This window comes from Salvelinus fontinalis, chromosome 13 (assembly GCF_029448725.1).
Source record: "Salvelinus fontinalis isolate EN_2023a chromosome 13, ASM2944872v1, whole genome shotgun sequence".
Taxonomy (NCBI): Eukaryota; Metazoa; Chordata; class Actinopteri; order Salmoniformes; family Salmonidae; genus Salvelinus; species Salvelinus fontinalis.
Window position 1 is genome coordinate 51747332 of NC_074677.1, and position 21699 is coordinate 51769030.

Genomic DNA, 21699 nt, shown 5'->3' on the forward strand with positions numbered 1-21699 from the left:
GACCATTCTTGAGATCACATGGGAAACTTGAGTGTGAAAAACCCAGCAGTGGTGCAGTTCTTGACTCAAACCGGTGCACCTGGCACCTACTACCATACCCCGTTCAAAGTTACTTAAATCTTTTGTCTTGCCCATTCATCCTCTGAATGGCACACATACACAATCCATGTCTCAAGGTTTAAAAATCTTAACCTGTCTTATCCCCTTCATCTACACTGATTTGATGTGGATTTAACAGGTGACATCAATAAAGGATCATAGCTTTCACCTGGTCAGTCTGTCATGGAAAGAGCAGGTGTTCCTAATGTTTTGTGCACTCAGTGTAGATGTCACTGTGATACAGTCTACTCAATGGGGAGAGCATTAACGGCAAAAGCACTGAAACACAGTGTCCCTCGCTCCTGTTTTCCAAGCACTGCTATCCCACAATGCCGTTTGGAAGTAGCTAACAAGTGTAGCCAATGTCAGGGGGTGACAGTCACAGCAAGCACACTCATGCAACGCATACAAGCACTCTTCAGTACTTTCATCAAAAACAAACAGTTGTCAGTTTTACTAACTGAATCTGTACAATTATTCTGTGTAAAATTAACAGGGAAATCTGACTCATCCTCTCTGGCCAAGTCCAAACTCTCGCAGTAGTTCAATGGTAAACTCGTCAATAAAACTGGTTGCTACTGCGACCCGTAAAACAAGGAAGTAGCCAGGAGCCAATCATAAGACTGGGTGGGTTTTCCCTGGGCGGTTCTTGCATGCTCAGGTAAGAACCGTCCAGGGCGGGTCGCAGTCAGACCATATTGAGCGAAACCGGTACTGGGGCAGGCAGAAACTTTAATTACAGGAATCATGAGCAACTTATCATGGTTTTAGCCTCCCCCAAAAATGGGATGTTTTTAAGTGAGGTGACCATGTACAATGTTCAGCTCGCACTAATGCCAATAATTAAAATGAAATGGTCACAGTCTGGAGCCCTGCTTTGGTCAGGACTATTTTTCATTCTGATTAAATCACCTAAAACAGAGTATGTAGGTCAAGGTTGTGGTGATTAATGAGGGCTGGGGGTTGCATCTCTGTTGGGGTCCACTGCCCCCAAACAATGCTGTGGGCCTGCTCTCTCCCCTCATCCCCTCTGGCTATTAGAGGAGAAGAGCCCTACATGTATCCATTTGCAGCGCTGTCTCTGGAGAGGTGTAAGTGATACATCCTCAGTTTGGTGGGCAGGTTGTGAGTGGGAGTGATATAGGGTGACCGTTCTGTGGAGGGAGATGGTCCATGGAGGGGTGACGTAGAGCAGGGAGATTATACCCCCCTCTGGTACACAGCTGAGACGATGGGTACCCCTCCCCGTCCCTTTCCATCATGAGCAGCCCCGAAACACAACCCTTCCACTTGAAAAGCTGTGAAATAGGCCACGGTAGCGACTAATGTGATTTCTCTGCTTTACAGAAACACACACGCTAAGCAGTAAGGCAGCATCAGGGGTTAGTGTGTGTGTGCTAGCCCACAACCATGGTATAAGATCTATTGGTGTATTTGCCTGGCTGTCTCTGTGATGTGGCAAGGGTTATACAGCAGTCCTCTCAGGCATCACATGCCCCACCTCTCTGGCTGTGCTGTGCTGTTGAATAGGAGGTTGAGGATTAGAGAAGTCACTGTCACATGGGGTTCCCATCACTGCCTCTGTCCTGTCTGTCCTGTCTGTCCTGTCTTTCCTGTCTGTCTGTCTGTCTGTCTGTCTGTCTGTCTGTCTGTCTGTCTGTCTGTCTGTCTGTCTGTCGCCAAACCAAAGGACTGTGTTGCCAGGTCTAGATAAAGATTATCACTAACGATTGCATTATGTAATTATTAGAACAATTCTTTCTATGTTTGGCAAGGATGGGGTTTAGCTTAGGCTGAGGAACTGGTGTCTTCTCTTCCTGTGTTGCTCTGAATGATTCCTCCCGGTGCTGTGCTCTACATGTCTACAGCCAAGGTGATGATAGGGTGTGGAGAAAATGAATGGGACTCTTAAGACATGGAGCACATAGGAAGAGGATTTCAGATACACATGGAGAGTTGCGGGTAATGTAGTTTGGTTTGGGGACACCCATTTCCCACATTGTGTGGGTGCTGGCTCTATATCCCATAATGGCTGAAATCTAGGCCAGCTCTGAGTGCATGCCTGAGCTCATCGCTCGCTCTTTCTCTCTCTTGCGCTCGCTCTCATATGCGTGTCAGTCGTATGTTGACCTCACTGAATGGGCTGCCGTCTGAATATTTGAGGTGCCCAGGTTTCCTGCAGGCAGGAGTAGAGGAACGGGCTGGTGCTGCTGCTGTGGTTGACCGGTGAGAGGCAAGAAGGGTCTCTTCTATTATGGTAATCACTAATCCTCATGTTGTGGAATGGAAAAGCACACAGTCTCCAGACCCTAGTTGACTAACTGGCATTCCTTCTCACTGATGAAGTTGGTCAATTCACCTGTCAAGGATATTGAATTAGCATTATTCATTATTCTACAAGGACACTGACTTTGATATTATATTGGAATAAGTGTAGGTATACAGTACCAGTCAAAAGTTCAGACCCTCCTATTCATTCCAGGGTTTCTATATTTTGACTATTTTCTACATTGTAGAATAATGGTGAAGACATCAAAACTATGAAATAACACATATGGAATCTTGTAGTAACCAAAAATGTGTTAAACAAATCAAAATATATTTTATATTTGAGATTCTTCAAAGTTGCCACCCTTTGAATCGATGACAGCTTTGCACACTCTTGGCATTCTCTCAACCAGCTTCATGAGGTACATTTACATTTACATTTTAGTCATTTAGCAGACGCTCTTATCCAGAGCGACTTACAGTAGCGTGCATACATTTTATTACATTTTACATACTGAGACAAGGATATCCCTACCGGCCAAACCCTCCCTAACCCGGACGACGCTATGCCAATTGTGCGTCGCCGAAGGACCTCCCGGTTGCGGCCGGCTGCGACAGAGCCTGGGCGCGAACCCAGCCCAGCCTGGGCGCGAACCCAGAGACTCTGGTTGCGCAGCTAGCACTGCGATGCAGTGCCCTAGACCACTGCTCCACCCGGCAGGTAGTCACCTGGAATGCATTTCAATAAACAGGTGTTCGTGGTTAAAAGTTAATTTGTGGAATTTCTTTCCTTAATGTGTTTGAGCCAATCAGTTGTATTGTGACAAGGTAGGGGTGGTATACAGAGGATAGCCCTATTTGGTAAAAGATCAAGTCCATATTACGGCAAGAACAGCTCAAATAAGCAAAGAGAAACGACAGTGCATCATTACATGAAGGTATGTCAATAAGAAGAGACACGAGCAATGGACATTATACCGGTGGAAATCTGTCCTTATTGTCCAAATTTGAGATTTTTGGTTCCAACTTCCGTGTCTTTGTGAGATGTCTTTGTGAGACGCAGAGTAGGTGAACGGATGATCTCTGCATGTGTTGTTCCCACCGTGAAGCATGGAGGAGGCGTGATGGTGACACTGTCAGTGATTTATATAGAACATTTAACTACTTAACCAGCATGGCTACCACAGTATTCTGCAGCAATACGCCATCCCATCTGGTTTGCGCTTAGTAGGACTATCATTTGTTTTTCAACAGGACAATGACCCAAAACACACCTCCAGTCTAAGGGCTATTTGACCAAGAAGGAGAGTGATGGGAATGCTGCATCAGATGACCTGGCCTCCACAATCACTCGACCTCAACCCAATTTAAGATGGTTTGGGATGAGTCGGACCGCAGAGTGAAGGAAAAGCAGCCAACAAGTGCTCAGCATATGTGGGAACTCCTTCAAGACTGTTGGGAAAGTATTCTTCATGAATCTGGTGGAGAGAATGCCAAGAGTGTGCAAAGCTGTCATAATGGCAAAGGGTGGCTACTTTGAAGAATCTCAAATATAAAATATTTTGATTTGTTTAACACTTTTTTTATTGGTTACATGATTCCATGGGTGTTATTTCATAGTTTTGATGTCTTCACCATTATTCTACAATGTAAAAACAAAAAGACTGAGTAGGTGGGTACACATTTTTGACTGGTACTATATTTCTTGAGGACCCGTCTCACTGGAATGCAGATTGTGTTCCCTGTGCTTCAGAGTCTTTGATGTGGTGTGCCTGCTGACATCTCTGAGGAGGTTATTGGGGTTTTTGTCCCATTTCATTAGTTGTGTGATGTGTTCGACTGAACAGCCTGGCTGGTGCTCTGTGTGATGGAGAGACAGATCTGTTGGTCTCCTCGGCTCTATTTTTGGTCTGTACCTTTTGTACCGGACTGTGTGCGTGTGTTAGTGGTGGCTGTTGTTCTGTGGAGCAGGCATGTATCCCCGCTCAGAACTCTCCTGACCCACTGCCTCAGGAATGGAGTTTAACACAAACACTTCCTTATGCAAAATGTCTCCCACACAGTTAATGCTGCCATATGTAACGGGCTCAGAGATGGCCCTCCTTATGTTGGGCCAAAACAACTTGTCATATCTCTTTCTCTCTGAACAGAGAGTGGGTGACTGACTGAGTGGGTGACTGAGTGGGTGACTGAGTGGGTGACTGACAAGTATTGATGTTTGTTGTGTTCCCACTGCCTTCAATGGCTTGTCTGCCATGTGAGATCTGACTGGATGGTAGCCCCAGGTTCCTCTTATTCTCATTTGCCTGACTGGTTATTCCCAGAAAACCCGAAAGAAAGGAAAATGTCTCTTGTGAGTGGAGGAGATCAAATTGGATTTCATCCGGATTGGGCTTTAACTGAGCTTAAAGATGTACATGAGAGACTCAGTCAAACGTCTGGATTTTAGATTTTTTTAAATGCAAGGATTCGTTGGGCGTCTTTATGCAGTCTTGGGTTTAGTGATGAGAGAAAAACGAGGCCAATATATCAGGTAGGCTGCCAAGGCCTGTGAGTGGCCTAAAGTTTTAGTCCTGCCGTATCTGCCCTCTCTCTAATTAAATAACCAACGTTGTTTTGGCAGCTAACACCCTCCTACTCACCATGCTGAACACTCGCCCCTACACACAGACACAGGGCTGGGGTCAGTTTATTAGACTGCTCAGGAACCAACTCCCTCTGTATTTGGGGAACTCAACCTTTGTTAAACTTTCATTTAGAAATCAGTTGTATCAGCACTACCTCCTTCCCTCCTTTACATGCACTACTGAAGCAAACAAAGACACACACAAATGCGGATAAACACACACGTCCCCTCACGTGAGCATCTCGCAGATTCAGTTGCTTGCCGCTCCCCTTCACTCTGCGTATGGTTGCCATGGTATCAGTAGCCAGAGCCTTCACATAATCCTTCACGGAGCACTGCAGAGCTCTCCTTCACAGACCGGCCTGTGCTCTACAGCAGAGCCCCAGCCTCAGGGACACAGCATCTACTGGGTCCCCAACAACCCGGATGTTCCGGGTTTCAGGGCAAATGGAAAGGGAGCTGTGTGACGCGACTTTCACTTTTGAATGTTAAGGCGACACTCCATCTTAACTCCTCCTCCACATTTACTGGATTGGTTGAACAGTGCAGATGAGAACCTCCCCCGACAGTTTATTTTCTTCTTGTCAAGACCAGTATGTAGGGGATCTAGTTTCAGGTGTTTCTTTTACGCCTGCTATGTTAGGTTAGGGACACAGACAGAGACTAGACTACTGATTTATGTGATCAGACACTAATAGGCCGCAATTGGACTCTGGAGCAGTGGAAACGCATTCTCTGGAGTGATGAATCCCGCTTCACCATCTGGCAGTCCGACGGACAAATCTGGGTTTGATGGATGCCAGGAGAACGCTACCTGCCTCAATGCATAGTGCCAACTGTAAAGTTTGGTGGAGGAGGAATAATGGTCTGGGGTTGTTTTTCATGGTTCAGGCTAGGCCCCTTAGTTCCAGTGAAGGGAAATCTTAATGCTACAGCATACAATGACCTACTAGACCAGGGTTCCCCAACTGAAAGCCCGCGGGGCAATGTGGTTTTATTTGGCCCCCCAAGTTTTTTTGGACATATGTTATTTTAATTTTGGAAATCTGTTCCAAAGTATTCCCATGCATAATAGAGAGAAGGGATTATATAATAATTGATTGGATGTATGTAGTACTTTTCTACTAACTGAGGTACTCAAAGTGCTTTACATAGGAGGGGAAACCTCATCCACCGTCAATGTGTAGCACCCACCTCAGCGATGCACGCCGACCATTTTTGTGCCAGAACGCTCACCACACATCAGCTATCAGTTGATTAAGGACAGGGGGAGGGATACCTAGTCAGTTGTTCAACTGAATGGCTTCAACTCAAATGTGTCTTCCGCATTTAACCCAACCCCTCTGAATCAGAGAGGTGCGAGGGGCTGCCTTACACTACATGACGCGGGTGTCTATTATCTCGACGTTGTTAGAATAGACATAATACATAATGAGCAGAGGGTTAGTAAGCATTCCAATTACAGTGTAAACTATGTGATGGAATATCAGTGGTTTTATAATGTAAAGTGTGGTTGTGATAGAGTAGTGTGTAAATAAGAATTGAGGTGGTAAACCAGACTAGCCAGCTTGTTGTGAATGGAGGGTTTTGAAGTAGGTATCTACAGTAGTTGTATTGCAGACAGTGTTATTTGTGAATGGAGGAGCTACAGTGAGTCTCTGTTTAATATTTCCTTTTTATTTAGCAAATATTTGTCTTATTTTCAGTCTGCATTGTTGGGAATGGGCTCGTAAGTAAGCATTTCACTGTAAAGGCTGTTGTATTCGGCGCATGACAAATTACATTTTTTATTTATTCATTGATTTGATTGGAGGAGGAGGTTCTTCCTCTAGGCAGCACCTCATTCGCTGGCTCTTGGAGAGGCAGTGGCGGCTGCCAGATAGCACAGCTGGGGCTGAGGAGGGGTACAGTAATATGTGCTGTCCACTCCACTTGCTATCACATTAATTATTAGACAGAGGGATGGGCCTCCTGCATCACAACCATACCATTTTATCTGAAGGGGACAGTGACACGTGTTCTTCATGGCTGTCTGAAATTAGTGTTCGCTCTGTGAGTCTAATTAATTCAGCGAAATATTTGTCTAACGAGGGAAGCATAATTAAGCACTCCTTACCCTAACCTTTTATTGTAGCGTGGTTAAATAGTACCTGTCATTGAAGCCAATAAAGTATTATGTGATGTCATGATGAGGTCTGAACTCTGGCTGATTAAATGTCACAGATTCACCATTGGCCAGTGAATCCCTGGCATATATTTTATGAAAGTATCCACTGCAACAGAGCCGCGAAGGAGCACTTGCACAGATACAGCAGTGGAATAGGCCGGACTACTGTCATTCAATCGATATGGGAAAGACCAACTGGATCTGTTGACAGTCTGTGTGTAAAATAACTGGGCTAAGGCCGAGTGTAATTTGAGCTCTTGTCTTTGAGGATCATGCCTTGTTCCCATCGATCACTCATTCAGAGATATTGATCAGTCAGGACTGCCTGGTATCAATCTACTCTCTGAGGATTTCATCCGACTCACCCTATAGCCGTTTCTGGAGCCACTGTTTGGATCCTTTCTTACACTACATTTGGATACATATTGCACACCTGGTCTGTGCTACTTGATGAAGAATTTTATTTACCATATACAGTGAGGCAAAAAAGTATTTAGTCAGCCACCAATTGTGCAAGTTCTCCCACTTAAAAAGATGAGAGAGGCCTGTAATTGTCATCATAGGTACACTTCAACTATGACAGACAAAATGAGATTTTTTTCTTCCAGAAAATCACATTGTAGGATTTTTAATGAATTTATTTGCAAATTATGGTGGAAAATAAGTATTTGGTCAATAACAAAAGTTTATCTCAATACTTTGTTATATACCCTTTGTTGGCAATGACAGAGGTCAAACGTTTTCTGTAAGTCTTCACAAGGTTTTCACACACTGTTGCTGGTATTTTGGCCCATTCCTCCATGCAGATCTCCTCTAGAGCAGTGATGTTTTGGGGCTGTTGCTGGGCAACACGGATTTCAACTCCCTCCAAAGATTTTCTATGGGGTTAGGCCACTGGCTAGGCCACTCCAGGACCTTGAAATGCTTCTTACGAAGCCACTCCTTCGTTGCCCGGGCGGTGTGTTTGGGATCATTGTCATGCTGAAAGACCCAGCCACGTTTCACCTTCAATGCCCTTGCTGATGGAAGGAGGTTTTCACTCAAAATCTCACAATACATGGCCCCATCCATTCTTTCCTTTACACGGATCAGTCGTGCTGGTCCTTTTGCAGAAAAACAGCCCCAAAGCATGATGTTTCCACCCCCATGCTTCACAGTAGGTATGGTGTTTTTTGGATGCAACTCAGCATTCTTTGTCCTCCAAACACGACGAGTTGAGTTTTTACCAAAAAGTTCTGTTTTGGTTTCATCTGACATTCTCCCAATCTTCTTCTGGATCATCCAAATGCTCTCTAGCAAACTTCAGACTGGCCTGGACATGTACTGGCTTAAGCAGGGGGACACGTCTGTCACTGCAGGATTTGAGTCCCTGGCGGCGTAGTGTGTTACTGATGGTAGGCTTTGTTACTTTGGTCCCAGCTCTCTGCAGGTCATTCACTAGGTCCCCCCGTGTGGTTCTGGGATTTATGCTCACCGTTCTTGTGATCATTTTGACCCCACGGGGAGAGATCTTGCGTGGAGCTCCAGATCGAGGGAGATTATTAGTGGTCTTGTATGTCTTCCATTTCCTAATAATTGCTCCCACAGTTGATTTCTTCAAACCAAGCTGCTTACCAATTGCAGATTCAGTCTTCCCAGCCTGGTGCAGGTCCTTTGACAGCTTTTTGGTATTGGCCATAGTGGAGTTTGGAGTGTGACTGTTTGAGGTTGTGGACAGGTGTCTTTTATACTGATAAAAAGTTCAAACAGGTGCCATTAATACAGGTAACGAGTGGAGGACAGAGGAGCCTCTTAAAGAAGAAGTTACAGGTCTGTGAGAGCCAGAAATCTTGCTTGTTTGTAGGTGACCAAATACTTATTTTCCACAATAATGTGCAAATAAATTCATTAAAAATCCTACAATGTGATTTTCTGGATTTTTCCCCCTCATTTTGTCTGTCACAATTACAGGCCTCTCATCTTTTTAAGTGGGAGAACTTGCACAATTGGTGGCTGACTAAATACTTTTTTGCCCCACTGTATACTATATACAAAAGTATGTTGACACCCCTTCAAATTAGTGGATTCGGCTATCGCACTTGTTGCTGAGAGGTGTATAAAATCTAGTAGAATGGCCTTACTAAAGAGCACCGTGACTTTCAATGTGGCACGGTCATAGGATTCCACCTTTCCAACAAGTCAATTTGTTACATTTCTGCCCTGCTAGAGCTGCCCCGGTCAACTGTAAGTGCTGTTATTGTGAAGTGGAAATGTCTAGGAGCAACAACGGCTCAGCCGCAAAGTGGTAGGCCACACAAGACCCAACATCAGTGCCCGACCTCACTAATGCTCATGGCTGAATGGAAGCAAGTCCCCCCAGCATTGTTCCAACATCTTTAAAAAAAAAAGTTTTTATTTAACCTTTTTTTTAAACTAGGCAAGTCAGTTAAGAACAACAAAAAGAAAGGAGGACCAAGGCACTCTTCATATAATTAATTAAAATATATATATGTATACTTCGTTACTCCCTGACGAAGGCCATGCAGCTGAAACGCGTCGGTTTTTAAACAACTTTGTTTCTATTGAACATGCCATACTAATAAAGGCATTTTAATTAATTATATGAAGAGTGCCTTGGTCCTCCTTTCTTTTTGATGACCTATTTACACCTTTTACCAAAGAGCACCTTCTATTTACCAATATACTATAGTGTACCTTAGTAGCGCTTCCCTTCCTCCTCTTTCTACTCAGTTAAGAACAAATTCTTATTTACAATGACGGCCTACCAGAAGGCAAAAGACCGCCTGCGGGGACAGGGGCTGGAATTAAAATAAATAAATAATTACCATAAATATCGGACAAAACACATATCACGAGAGACAACACAAAAACATTACATAAAGAGAGACCTAAGACACCATAGCAAGGCAGCAACACATGACCACACAGCATGGTAGCAACACAATATGACAACAACATGGTAGCAACACAATATGACAACAGCATGGTAGCAACACAAAACATGGTACAAACATTATTGGACACAGACAACAGCACAAAAGGCAAGAAGGTAGAGACAACAATACATCACGCAAAGCAGCCACAATTGTCAGTAAGAGTGTCCATGATTGAATCTTTGAATGAAGAGATGTCCTTTAACAGAATGTGACTGGCAGAACAGGTGTTGTATGTGGAGGATGAGGGCTGCAGTAGATATCTCAGATAGGGGGGAGTGAGGCCGAAAAAAGATTTTTTAAATAAGCGCCTAACCAGTGGGTCTTGAGACGGGTACACAGAGATGACCAGTTTACAGAAGAGTATAGAGTGCAGTGATGTGTCCTATAAAGAGCATTGGTGGCAAATCTGATGGTCGAATGGTAAAGAACATCTAGCCGCTCGAGAGCACCCTTACCTGCTTATCTATAAATGATGTCTCCATAATCTAGCATGGGTGGGATAGTCTTCTGAATCAGGGTTAGTTTGGCAGCTGGGGTGAAAGAGGAGGGATTATAATATAGGAAACAAAGTCTAGATTTAACTTTAGCCTGCAGCTTTTATATGTGCTGAGAGGACAGTGTACTGTCTAGCCATACTCCCAAGTACTTGTGTGAGGTGACTACCTCAAGCTCTAAACCCTCAGAGGTTGTAATCACACCTGTAGGGAGAGGAGCATTCTTCTTACCAAACCACATGACCTTTGTTTTGGAGGTGTTCAGAACAAGGTTAAGGGTAGAGAACTTGTTGGACACTAAGAAAGCTTTGTTGTAGAGCATTTAACACAAAATCCGGGGAGGGGCCAGCTGAGTTTAACACTGTATCAGCTGCATATAAATGGATGAGAGAGCTTCCTGCTGCATGAGCTATGTTGTTGGTGTAAATTGAGAAGAGCGTGGGACCTAGGATTGAGCCTTGGAGTACTCCCTTGGTGACAGGCAGTGGCTGACACAGCAGATTTTCTGGGGGGTAGTTAGCAAACCAGGCCAAAGACCCCTCAGAGACACCAATACTCCGTAGCTGGCCCACAAGATTGGAATGGTCTAACGTATCAAAAGCTTTGGCCAAGTCAATAGAAATAGCAGCACAAGATTGCTTAGAATCAAGGGCAACGGTGACATCATTGGGGACCTTTAAGGTTGCAGTGGCACATCCATAACCTGAGCGGAAACCAGATTGCATACCAGAGAGAATACTATAGACATCAAGAAAGCCAGTCAGTTGATTATTGACAAGTTCTTCCAACACTTTTGATTAACAGGGCATAATAGAAATAGGCCTATAACAGTTAGGATCAGCTTGATCTCCCCCTTTCAATAAATGGATGAACTGTGGCTGCCTTCCAAGCTATGGGAACGAGACAGGCTTGGCGACGATAGGGGCAGCAACATTAAAGAAGAAAGGGTCTAAACCATCTGACCCAGATGTTTTTTTGGGGTTAAGTTTCAGGAGCTCCTCTAACACCTTGGACTCAGTGACTGCCTGCAGGGAGAAACTTTGTAGCGGGGCAGGGGGAGAAGCATCAGGGATAGTCACATTAAAAGGGGTGAAAGATGAGGAAATATTTGACGGGCAAGGAGGCATAGCTGAGTCAAATATGAATCCTGACTTAATGAAGTGGTGATTAAAGAGCTCAGCCATGTTCTTCTTGTCAGTAACAACCACAACATCAACTTTAAGGGACATGGGCAGCTGTGAGGAGGGTTTATTCTCCAGGTCTTTAACCGTTTTCCAGAACTTCTTGGGGTCAGACCCACAGAGAAAGAACTGCTCCTTAAAGTAACTACCTTTAGCCTTCCGGATAGCGTGAGTGCACTTATTTCTCATTTGCCTGAACGAGATCCAGTCAGCCTGAGTATGCGTGTGCCGAGCCTTTCGCTAAATGCAATTCTTGAGGTGAAGTAACTCTGCAAGATCACGGTCGAACCAGGGGTTGAACCTGTTTTTAATTCTCATTTTCTTTATGGGGGCGTGTTTGTTAACAATACCATATATATCAAAAAAGAAAGTCCAAGCGTCTTCGACAGAGGGGGATCAAGCTGATTCTATACCATTTTACAGAGGCCAGTTCATGAAGGAAGGCTTGCTCATTAAAGTTTTTTTAGCAAGCGTCTATGACAAATCAGGACAGGTCGTTTCACTGAGCAGCCATTACGATCACAGGCTGTAAAACAGTGATAACTAAGGTCATTACAGAAAACACCAGACTGATACCTATCAGGATTATTTGTGAGGATAACATCAAGAAGAGTAGCCTTTTTCTGGGTGTTTGGAGTCATACCTTGTGGGATTGGTAATAATCTGAGAAAGATTTAGGGAGTCCCATTGCTTTAGGACTTGGTCAGGTGGTTTAAGCATGTCTCTCAGTTTAGGTCACCTAGCAGGACAAATTCAGATTTAGTGTAAGCGACCAGGAGAGAGCTTAGGGCAGGTAGGGTACAGCCCGGTGCTGATGGAGGACGATAGCACCCAGCAACAGTCAACAAAGAGCTATTTGAAAGTTTAATACTTAAAACCAGCAAATCAAATTGTTTGGGGACCGACTTGGTGGAGACAACCGAACACTGAAGGTGATCCTTGGTAAAGATTGCCACCCCCACCTTTGGAAGATCTGTCTTGCCGAAAAAGGTTATAATCAGAAAGGTTAACATCAGTATTCAAAACACTATTACTTAACCACGTCTCAGTAATGACCAACATATCTGGATTGGAGCTCTGAACCCCTACTTTCAATTGATCTATTTTAGGTAATAAGCTTCCAGTGTTGACGTGCAGAAAACCCAGGCTTTTATGGGAGCAGAAATCAGTGAAGCAGATATCAGAGCACAAGTCAGAATTGGGGCTAGCAACAGTAGATGGGCCAGGGTGTACATGCACATTTCCAGATATCATCAACAGTAATACAATCAAGGCACGGCAGAGGACAGGGAGAGCTCTGCAGTGCTGATTTATGACATCTGAATGTGCGTCAGATGGCAACAAGATCATATTGTACAGCAATCTCATCAGGTAACATGAATACAAAGCCAGTGAGAGGTGTTTAGAATGGGATGGGAGGCCAAAACTCTGTGTAACCAATAGAAAGTCGGAGTCTCGAGTGTGGGAACAAACACGGTTGGGTAAAGAAAGTTCGTAGTCAACAAAGCATGCAGGAGTCATGAGGTAAATAGCAAAATGCACAGTAAAAATGACTTGGGGGTAGCCATTGTAAATGTAGAGTCACTTGCCCCAACAGTGCATGTGTGCTGGAGGCGAGCAAAAGCTCGGGAGAGAGACAGAGGGGGGAGACAGGCCAGGGTAGACGGTGAACAGATCGCCAGGTGGAATCCAAGCAGCAGTGCAGCAGGCAAAGGGAGTAGGTGTCACCCACTTGGGGTAGCCTGACAATTGTTGGGCTCAAAGGCTTTGACACCTCTCGCTTGACACGTCAGTGCTAATTGAAGTTGTCCTAGCAAAGCTTGGTACACTGAGCATTCAGTCCTTATTAAGTCAAATATATAATTGTAATGTGTTTTTCTTCTTGGCTTTTGAAGGTAAAAAAATTGCTTCAGACTAAGCATTACTCACTCAGCTCCAGGTTGGATGGGGTTTTCAGGTCTCTGCTCGTTTGCCAAAACATTTGATGTATAGTTTGGGAATAATAATCCTTGAGTGTAGGAAGCATTCCAAGTAATTCCATCCATAATCAGGTTTTAGGTTTGGAGTTTCGATTTGGAATGAACGTTATGTTGTTTAGGGTAGCATCCTGTATATGTCCATCCCCCAAAAATCAAATTTTGTCTAACTCTAAATCTATCTATTTTTAAAAACATGCTGAAAAATGTGGGAGCTCATCTGCTCTAGTGGAAATCCTTCCCAGAAGAGTGGAGGCTGCTATTAACAGCGAAGGGTGGACCAACTCCAATGACACCAAATTCTATGCGATTTTCGGCAAGCAGGTGTCCACATACTAAGGATCATGTAGTGTACGTACAGTACTGTGTATATAGTTCCTGGGTACCCATGACCCTCACTGCTGTCTGTCTCTCTTTCCCTCCCCCAGATCTGTCGAAGAACAGGCTCACAGAGATTCCCCCAGAGGTGTGTCTGTTTGCCCCCCTCGAGTCCCTCAACCTATACCACAACTGCATCAAATGCATCCCAGAAACCATCATCAACTTGCAGATGCTGACCTATCTCAACATCAGGTCAGTGATGACTCATGGAGCACTGTGGTGTGATCTGTTGACCCAATGACCTCATACTGTTTGATATCACCATGATATCACCAGGAAATACAAAGGCCCACATTACGGTGGTCACAGCAAAGCTTTTGTTATACTTGGATTCTTTTTTCCCCCTTTGACATGGTCAAATAACTCAGGTATAGATGGCAATGGCACCGAGTGGCCTTTAGGTGGAGCTGTTATAAGCAGTCTCACTTAAACCCTCATATCCTCCGCCCCTTTTGACTTTGTATGTAGGTATCTTCTCTCATGTTGAACAAATTTGCCTGAAGGACCCATAAGGTCCGTCAGTATAGATTTTCCTCCATCTTGGAAATTTTGGATAACCTTTGGAAAATGTATTCTCATGAACCAAAAGTCCAAGTAACACCAGCAATTAAATAAAATACAATTGGTATAAAGGTATAATTGGTATAATTTTTGTGAATGATATCATAAATAGGACTGGTGGAGTAATGTCACACATGCAGCTAACACAGACATATGGAAATGTCTGCTCTACCCAAAATTACAACCAATTAATTGCAGCATTACCACAAAAATGGAAGAGGCAGGTAGAAGGGGATAAAAGTAAGGAACTTGTATGTCGGCCTTATATTAAAGAACATAAATGGTTAAAGAAAAGTGTGATAAATAAAAACATATACCAATTTAATTTAAGGACCAAAAAACTGACAGCTGTGCCATATAAATTGCAAAATAGTTGGGAAAAGATTTTCGATGTACCCATTCCATGGCACATGGTTTATGAATTGATACGCAAAACAACGCCGGATTCAAAACTTCAAATTTTTCAATTTAAATTATTGTACAAAATTCTTGCAACTAATAGAATGTTATATATATGGGGGATACAATCTTCCCAGCTCTGCAGATTCTGCTGTGAGGAGGCAGAGTCATTAGACCATTTATTTTGGTATTGTCCGCATGTAGCTCGTTTTTGATCACAGGTCCAGGAATGGTTGAAGAATTGCAACATTTGCGTAGAACTAACGCTACAGATAGTAATACTGGGGGATTTGAAAAGCCATAGTCAATCAATCAATAATATAATAATTATTTTAGCAAAAATGTTTATTTTTAATTTACAATTCGTGGAAGCTATGAGAATAGGAAGATTCAAATCTTTTGTGAAGCATCACAGCACAGTTGAAAAATATATGGCAAATAAAAATCCGAAATGGATGATGTTGGAAGATAGATGGGAAAGGTTGAGTGGAGCTGAAGGGTGGGACTAATAACAAGATAAACAATGTAGGGCATACGGGATCTATGAAATGTGTATAGGTGCGGAGCTATTGTGAAATAGCACAGTTACAAGTGGAAATCAAACTGGATGGACAACAGAAATAGAGGAAGGACTAAGAACAAACAAGAGAGAACTATTATAAAGTAGACTGTGTCTGTAAAATGTGGATAAGATGTATAAATTGAAGGTAAAAACAGAAATGTTTATCAGTTTACTCCAATTGGGGGATCGGTGGTAGGGTTTGCAGGGAATAATAATAAAGGTATACTCTTTAAAAAAAAGTATGTATGTCTATGTAGGTATGTGTATGTATATATGTGTATATGTATGCATACGTGAATGGATATAAATATTTACCCCAAAAAATATGGGGAATTGGAAATGATGCAGACAATTACATTGGAAGCAACATTCTTTCCGCAATATTAAGCTGATCCAACCCCCCCCAAAAAATAAAAAATAAATAAATAAATAAAAAATTAAAAAATTGAAAAAAATACAATTGTATTAGTCACATGCGCCGAATACAACAGGTATTCACCTTACAGTGAAATGCTTACTTACAAGCCCTTAACCAACAATGCGGTTTTAATAGAAATACCAACCAAAAAAATGAATTAAAAGTAACACATAATTAAAGAGCAGCAGTAAAATAACAATAGTAGGCCCATGGTACATCTCTTAACTTAGTTTGAGAAAGGAGTCATATTTTACATGTCCATTTTAATCCTTTGTCAATCCACTTCACCCATGGCCTATCAATTTGAAACTTTTTAGGTTAATAAAATACATTACCATGATGAACCATGTTATATCTTACAAAATAAGGAAACTATTAACTATTCACTTTTTGACTGTAACTAATGCTTAAAATCATCATAACATATATTTTTCACAATGACTAAAAGTCATATTCACTACAAATGTGGTTTTTGGACTCTTTACAATAGCCCCTAAAGAGTTTGAGAAAATAAAGTTGACGCATTCAACGATACCACACTATACCAGTAGATGCATTTTAGCACATACGCTAATATGCTAAAAATACTTTTACAAATCGTCTCATGAAGTCATAGGACCAAATGACACCAAATTCTAGGCCCATGGTATATCTTAACTTAGTTTGAGAAAAGCTAACGGATTGGTCAAAAGATGGCTGAGTTAGTTACAAATATCAGATGTTATGTGTCTATTTAAACCACTGTAAATCCACTCCACAGTGGCCTATCAACTTGAAACTTGTCATCGCTATCATGGATGTCCCTAAGAGGAACCACACTGAATGTAGTATTCACATCTCAAAAAACAAGGAAGCTATTAACAACTCATTCTTTGCATAAGTAGCGCTCCAAATCATCTGCAATCGTCTTCTCCTCGTGAAACATACGTCAGATTCACTCCAGATTTTGTATTTCTGAATAATTAGATTAGAGAGTTTTTCATCAGTCTTTGATGGTAATGAGAAAATAAGTTGCTGCATTTAAAAATGGCCGCACTGCACCTATAGATGCACATTAGCACATATGCTAATGCTCAAAATCATCTTCTCATGAACCAGAAGTCAGATTGACTCCAGATTTGGTTCATAGACTCATTGAATTAGCCTCGATTGAATTTGAGAAAGATAACCAACCTACAGAACTAGACTAACTTTTATTGCACATAAAGAAAGACAAGGAGTTGCAGCCAGTTTTGGAATGGGTGGTCAGTAATAAACTGGTCCTGAGAATCTCTAAAACCAAGAGCATTGTATTTGGTACAAATCATTCCCTAAACTCTAGACCTCAGCTGAATCTGGTAATGAATGGTGTGGCTGTTGAACAAGTTGAGGAGTTACTTGGTGTTATCTTAGATTTTAAACTGTCATGGTCAAAGCATAGATTCAATGGTTGTAAAGATGGGGAGATGTCTGTCTGTAACAAAGAGATGCTCTGCTTTTTTGACACCACACTCCAAAAAGCAAGTCCTGCAGGCTCTAGTTTTGTCTTATCTTGATTATTGTCCAGTCATGTGGTCAAAGAAAGACCTAGTTAAGCTGCAGCTGGCCCAGAACAGAGCTCTTCATTGTAATCAGAGGGCTGATATATAAATCCAATGCATGCCGGTCTCTCTTGGCTAAGAGTTGAGGAGCGACTGATTGCATCACTTCTTTTTTATAAAAAAACATTGTTGAAAATTCCGAATTGTTTGCACAGTCAACTTACACACATCTCTGACACACACACACACACACACACACACACACACACACACACACACACACACACACACACACACACACACACACACACACACACACACACTTACTCCACCGGACATGCCAGCAGGGGCCTTTTCACAGTCTCTAAATCCAGAACAAATTCAAGAAAGCATACAGTATTATATAGAGCCAATATTGCATGGAACTCTCATTTCATATTTCTCAAATGAACAACAAAACTTTTTTTTTTAAACAGGTAAAGCAACACCTCACAGACCAACTCTCCCCTATTTGACCTAGATTTTGTGTGTATGTATTGATATGTACAGTTGAAGTCGGAAGTTTACATACACCTTAGCCAAATACATTTAAACTCAGTTTTTCATAATTCCTGACATTTAATCCTAGTAAAAATTCCCTGTCTTAGGTCAGTTAGGATCACCACTTTATTTTAAGAATGTGAAATATCAGAATAATAGTAGAGAGAATGATTTATTTCAGCTTTTATTTCTTTCATCACATTCTCAGAATTGAGGTCAGGGCTTTGTGATGGCCACTCCAATACTTTGGCTTTGTTGTCCTTAAGCCATTTTGCCACAACTTTGGAAGTATGCTTGGGGTCATTGTCAATTTGGAAGACCCATTTGCGACCAAGCTTTAACTTCCTGACTGATGTCTTGAGATGCTGCTTCAATATATCCACATAATTTTCCTTCCTCATGATGCCATCTATTTAGTGCACCATTCCCTCCTGCAGCAAAGCAACCCCACAACATGATGCTGTCACCCCTGTGCTTCATGGTTGGGATGGTGTTCTTCGTCTTGCAAGCTTCCCCTTTTTCCTCCAAGCATAACGATGGTCATTCATCTGACCAGAGGACATTTCTCTAAAAAGTACGATCTTTGTCCCCATATGCAGTTGCAAACCGTAGTCTGGCTTTTTGGCGGTTTTGGAGCAGTGGCTTCTTTCTTGCTTGACCGGACTTTCAGGTTATGTCGATATAGGACTTGTTTTACTGTGGATATAGATACTTTTGTACCTGTTTCCTCCAGCATCTTCACAAGGTCCTTTGCTGCTGTTCTGGGATTGATTTGCACTTTTCGCACCAAAGTACGTTCATCTCTAGGAGACAGAACGCGTCTCCTTCCTGAGCAGTATGACGGCTGCATGGTCCCATGGTGTTTATACTTGCGTACTATTGTTTGTACAGATGAACGTGGTACCTTCAGGCATTTGGAAATTGCTCCCAAGGGTGAACCAGATTTGTGGAGGTCTAGAATCTTTTTTTCTGAGGACTTGGCTGATTTCTTTTGATTTTCCCATGATGTCAAGCAAAGAGGCACTGAGTTTGAAGTTAGGCCTTGAAATACATCCACAGGTACACCTCCAATTGACTCAATTGATGTCAATTAGCCTATCAGAAGCTTCTAATGCTTTTTTATTGTTCAGAAATGTGGTGGGTACTCTCTTTGTTCGCTGGACTTTATCCTGCTAACTGTTCCAAATGTCCGAACTGAATTTGGTAAAAGGGCTCTTATGTACTCTGCGCCATTGTCTTGGAACGCCTTACAAAATACTTTTAAACTGGAAGAACTTGTCCCGATTGGTATTTTTAAATCACTGATGAATGATCTTGAGACTGATTCCCTGACCTGTCAATGTTTTTAATTTGCTGTTTTTGATTTTGTTATACTCTTGTGAATTCTATGGTTTTTACTAGATTACTTGTAGTTTTTCATGTTTGTCTGTCATTTTTGTAATGACTTGGTGCTGCCTATCTTGTCCAGGACGCTCTTGAAAATTTTATTTTAAATCTCAATGAGCCCTTCCTGGTTAATAAAGGTTAAATAAATAAAAAATAAAGCCATGACATAATTTTCTGGAATTTTCCAAGCTGTTTAAAAGACAGTCAACTTTGTTTATGTAAACTTCTGACCCACTGGAATTGTGATACAGTGAAATCTGTCTGTAAAGAATTGTTGGAAAAATTATTTGTGTCATGCACAAAGTAGATGTCCTAACCGACTTTCCAAAATTATAGTGTGTTAACAAGAAATTTGTGGAGTGGTTGAAAAACGAGTTTTAATGACTCCAACCTAAGTGTATGTAAACTTCCGACTTCAACTGTACGTGTTATGTGTGCCATTTTTAAATCTACACTACTGGTCAAAAGTTTTAGAACACCTACTCATTCAAGGGTTTTTCTTTATTCTGACTATTTTCTACTTTGTAGAATAATAGTTAAGACCACAAAACATTGAAATAACACATGGAATCATGCAGTGACCCAAAAAGTGTTAAACAAATCAAAATATATTTTATATTTTAGATTCTTCAAATAGCCACCCTTTGCCTTGATGACAGCTTTGTACACTCTTGGCATTCTCTCAACCAACTTTATGAGGTAGTCACCTGGAATGCATTTCTTTCCTTCTTGTGAAGGTAGGGGGGTATACAGAAGATAGCCCTATTTGGTAAAAGACCAAGTCCATATTATGGCAAGTACAGCTCAAATAAGCAAAAATAAATGACAGTCCATCATTACTTTAAGACATGAAGGTCAGTCAATCTGGAAAATTTCAAGAACTTTGAAAATTTCTTCAAGTGGAGTTACAAAAACCATCAAGCACTATGATGAAACTGGCTCTCATGAGGACTGCCACAGGAATAGAAGACGCAGAGTTACCTCTGCTGCAGAGGACAAGTTCATTTAGAGCTACCAGCCTCAGAAATTGCAGCCTAAATAAATGCTTCACAGAGTTCAAGTAACAGACACATCTCAAAATCAACTGTTCAGAGGAGACTGTGTGAATCAGGCCTCCAGGGTTGAATTGCTGCAATGAAACGACTACTAAAGGACACCAATAAGAAGAACACTTGCTTGGGCCAAGAAGCACAAGCAATGGACATTAGACCAGTGGAAATGTGTCCTTTTGATCTGGAGTTCAAATTGGAGATTTTTGGTTCAAACCGCCACATCTTTGTGAGACGTGATGTGGATGAACGGATAAACTCCACATGTGTATTTCCCACCTTAAAGCATGGAGGAGGAGGTGTGATGGTTTGTGGGTGCTTTGCTGGAGACACTGTGATTTATTTAGAATTGAAGGCACACTTCACCAGCATGGTTGCCACTGCATTCTGCAGCGATACGCCAACCCATCTGGTTTGGTCTTAGTCCCATTATCATTTGTTTTTCAACAGGACAATGACCAAACACACCACAAGGCTGTGTAAGGGCTATTTTACCAAGAAGGCGAGTGATGGAGTGCTGCATCAGATGACCTTGCCGCCACAATCCACCGACATCAACTAAATTGAGCTGGTTTGGGATGTGTGAAGGAAAAGCAGCCAACAAGTGCTCGGCATATGTGGCAATTCCTTCAAGATGGTTGGAAAAACATTTCAGGTGAAGCTGGTTGAGAGAATGCCAAGGGTGTGCGAAGCTTTCAATCAAGGCAAAGGGTGGCTTTTTGAAGAATCTGAAATATAACATTTAAGGGCTGCAAGCTACTCAATACTGCCCCTGCAGCCATAAGAAGTTAACACTTTTTTGGGGGGGTTACAAGATTCCGTATGTGTTATTTCATAGTTTTGATTTCTTCACTATTCTACAATGTAGAAAATAGTAAAAATGAAGAAAAACCCTTGAATGAATAGGTGTTCTAAAACTTTTGACCGGTAGTGTATGTAGTTCTGTCTTTGAGCTGTTCTTGTCTATTAATGTTCTGTATTATGTTTCATGTGGACCCCAGGAAGAGTAGCTGCTGCTTTCGCAACAGCTAATGGGGATCCTAATAGAATACCAAAAATATAGTTGCTACGTGACAGAGTGCTTGCTTTGTTATCCAACTGATCCTGTGTCCTTTCTGTCATCCTGTGAACCCCGT

The 21699-nt window shown here is 42.1% G+C and overlaps 1 protein-coding gene across 1 annotated transcript in view; it reads left to right on the forward strand.

The window, feature by feature from the left end:
* LOC129868950 (leucine-rich repeat and calponin homology domain-containing protein 2-like) overlaps positions 1-21699 on the forward strand; it is a 79439-nt gene that overhangs the window by 22082 nt on the left and 35658 nt on the right. The window contains 1 exon segment of the mRNA XM_055943326.1: positions 14176-14320. Within this exon segment, the coding sequence (XP_055799301.1) occupies positions 14176-14320 (145 nt within the window).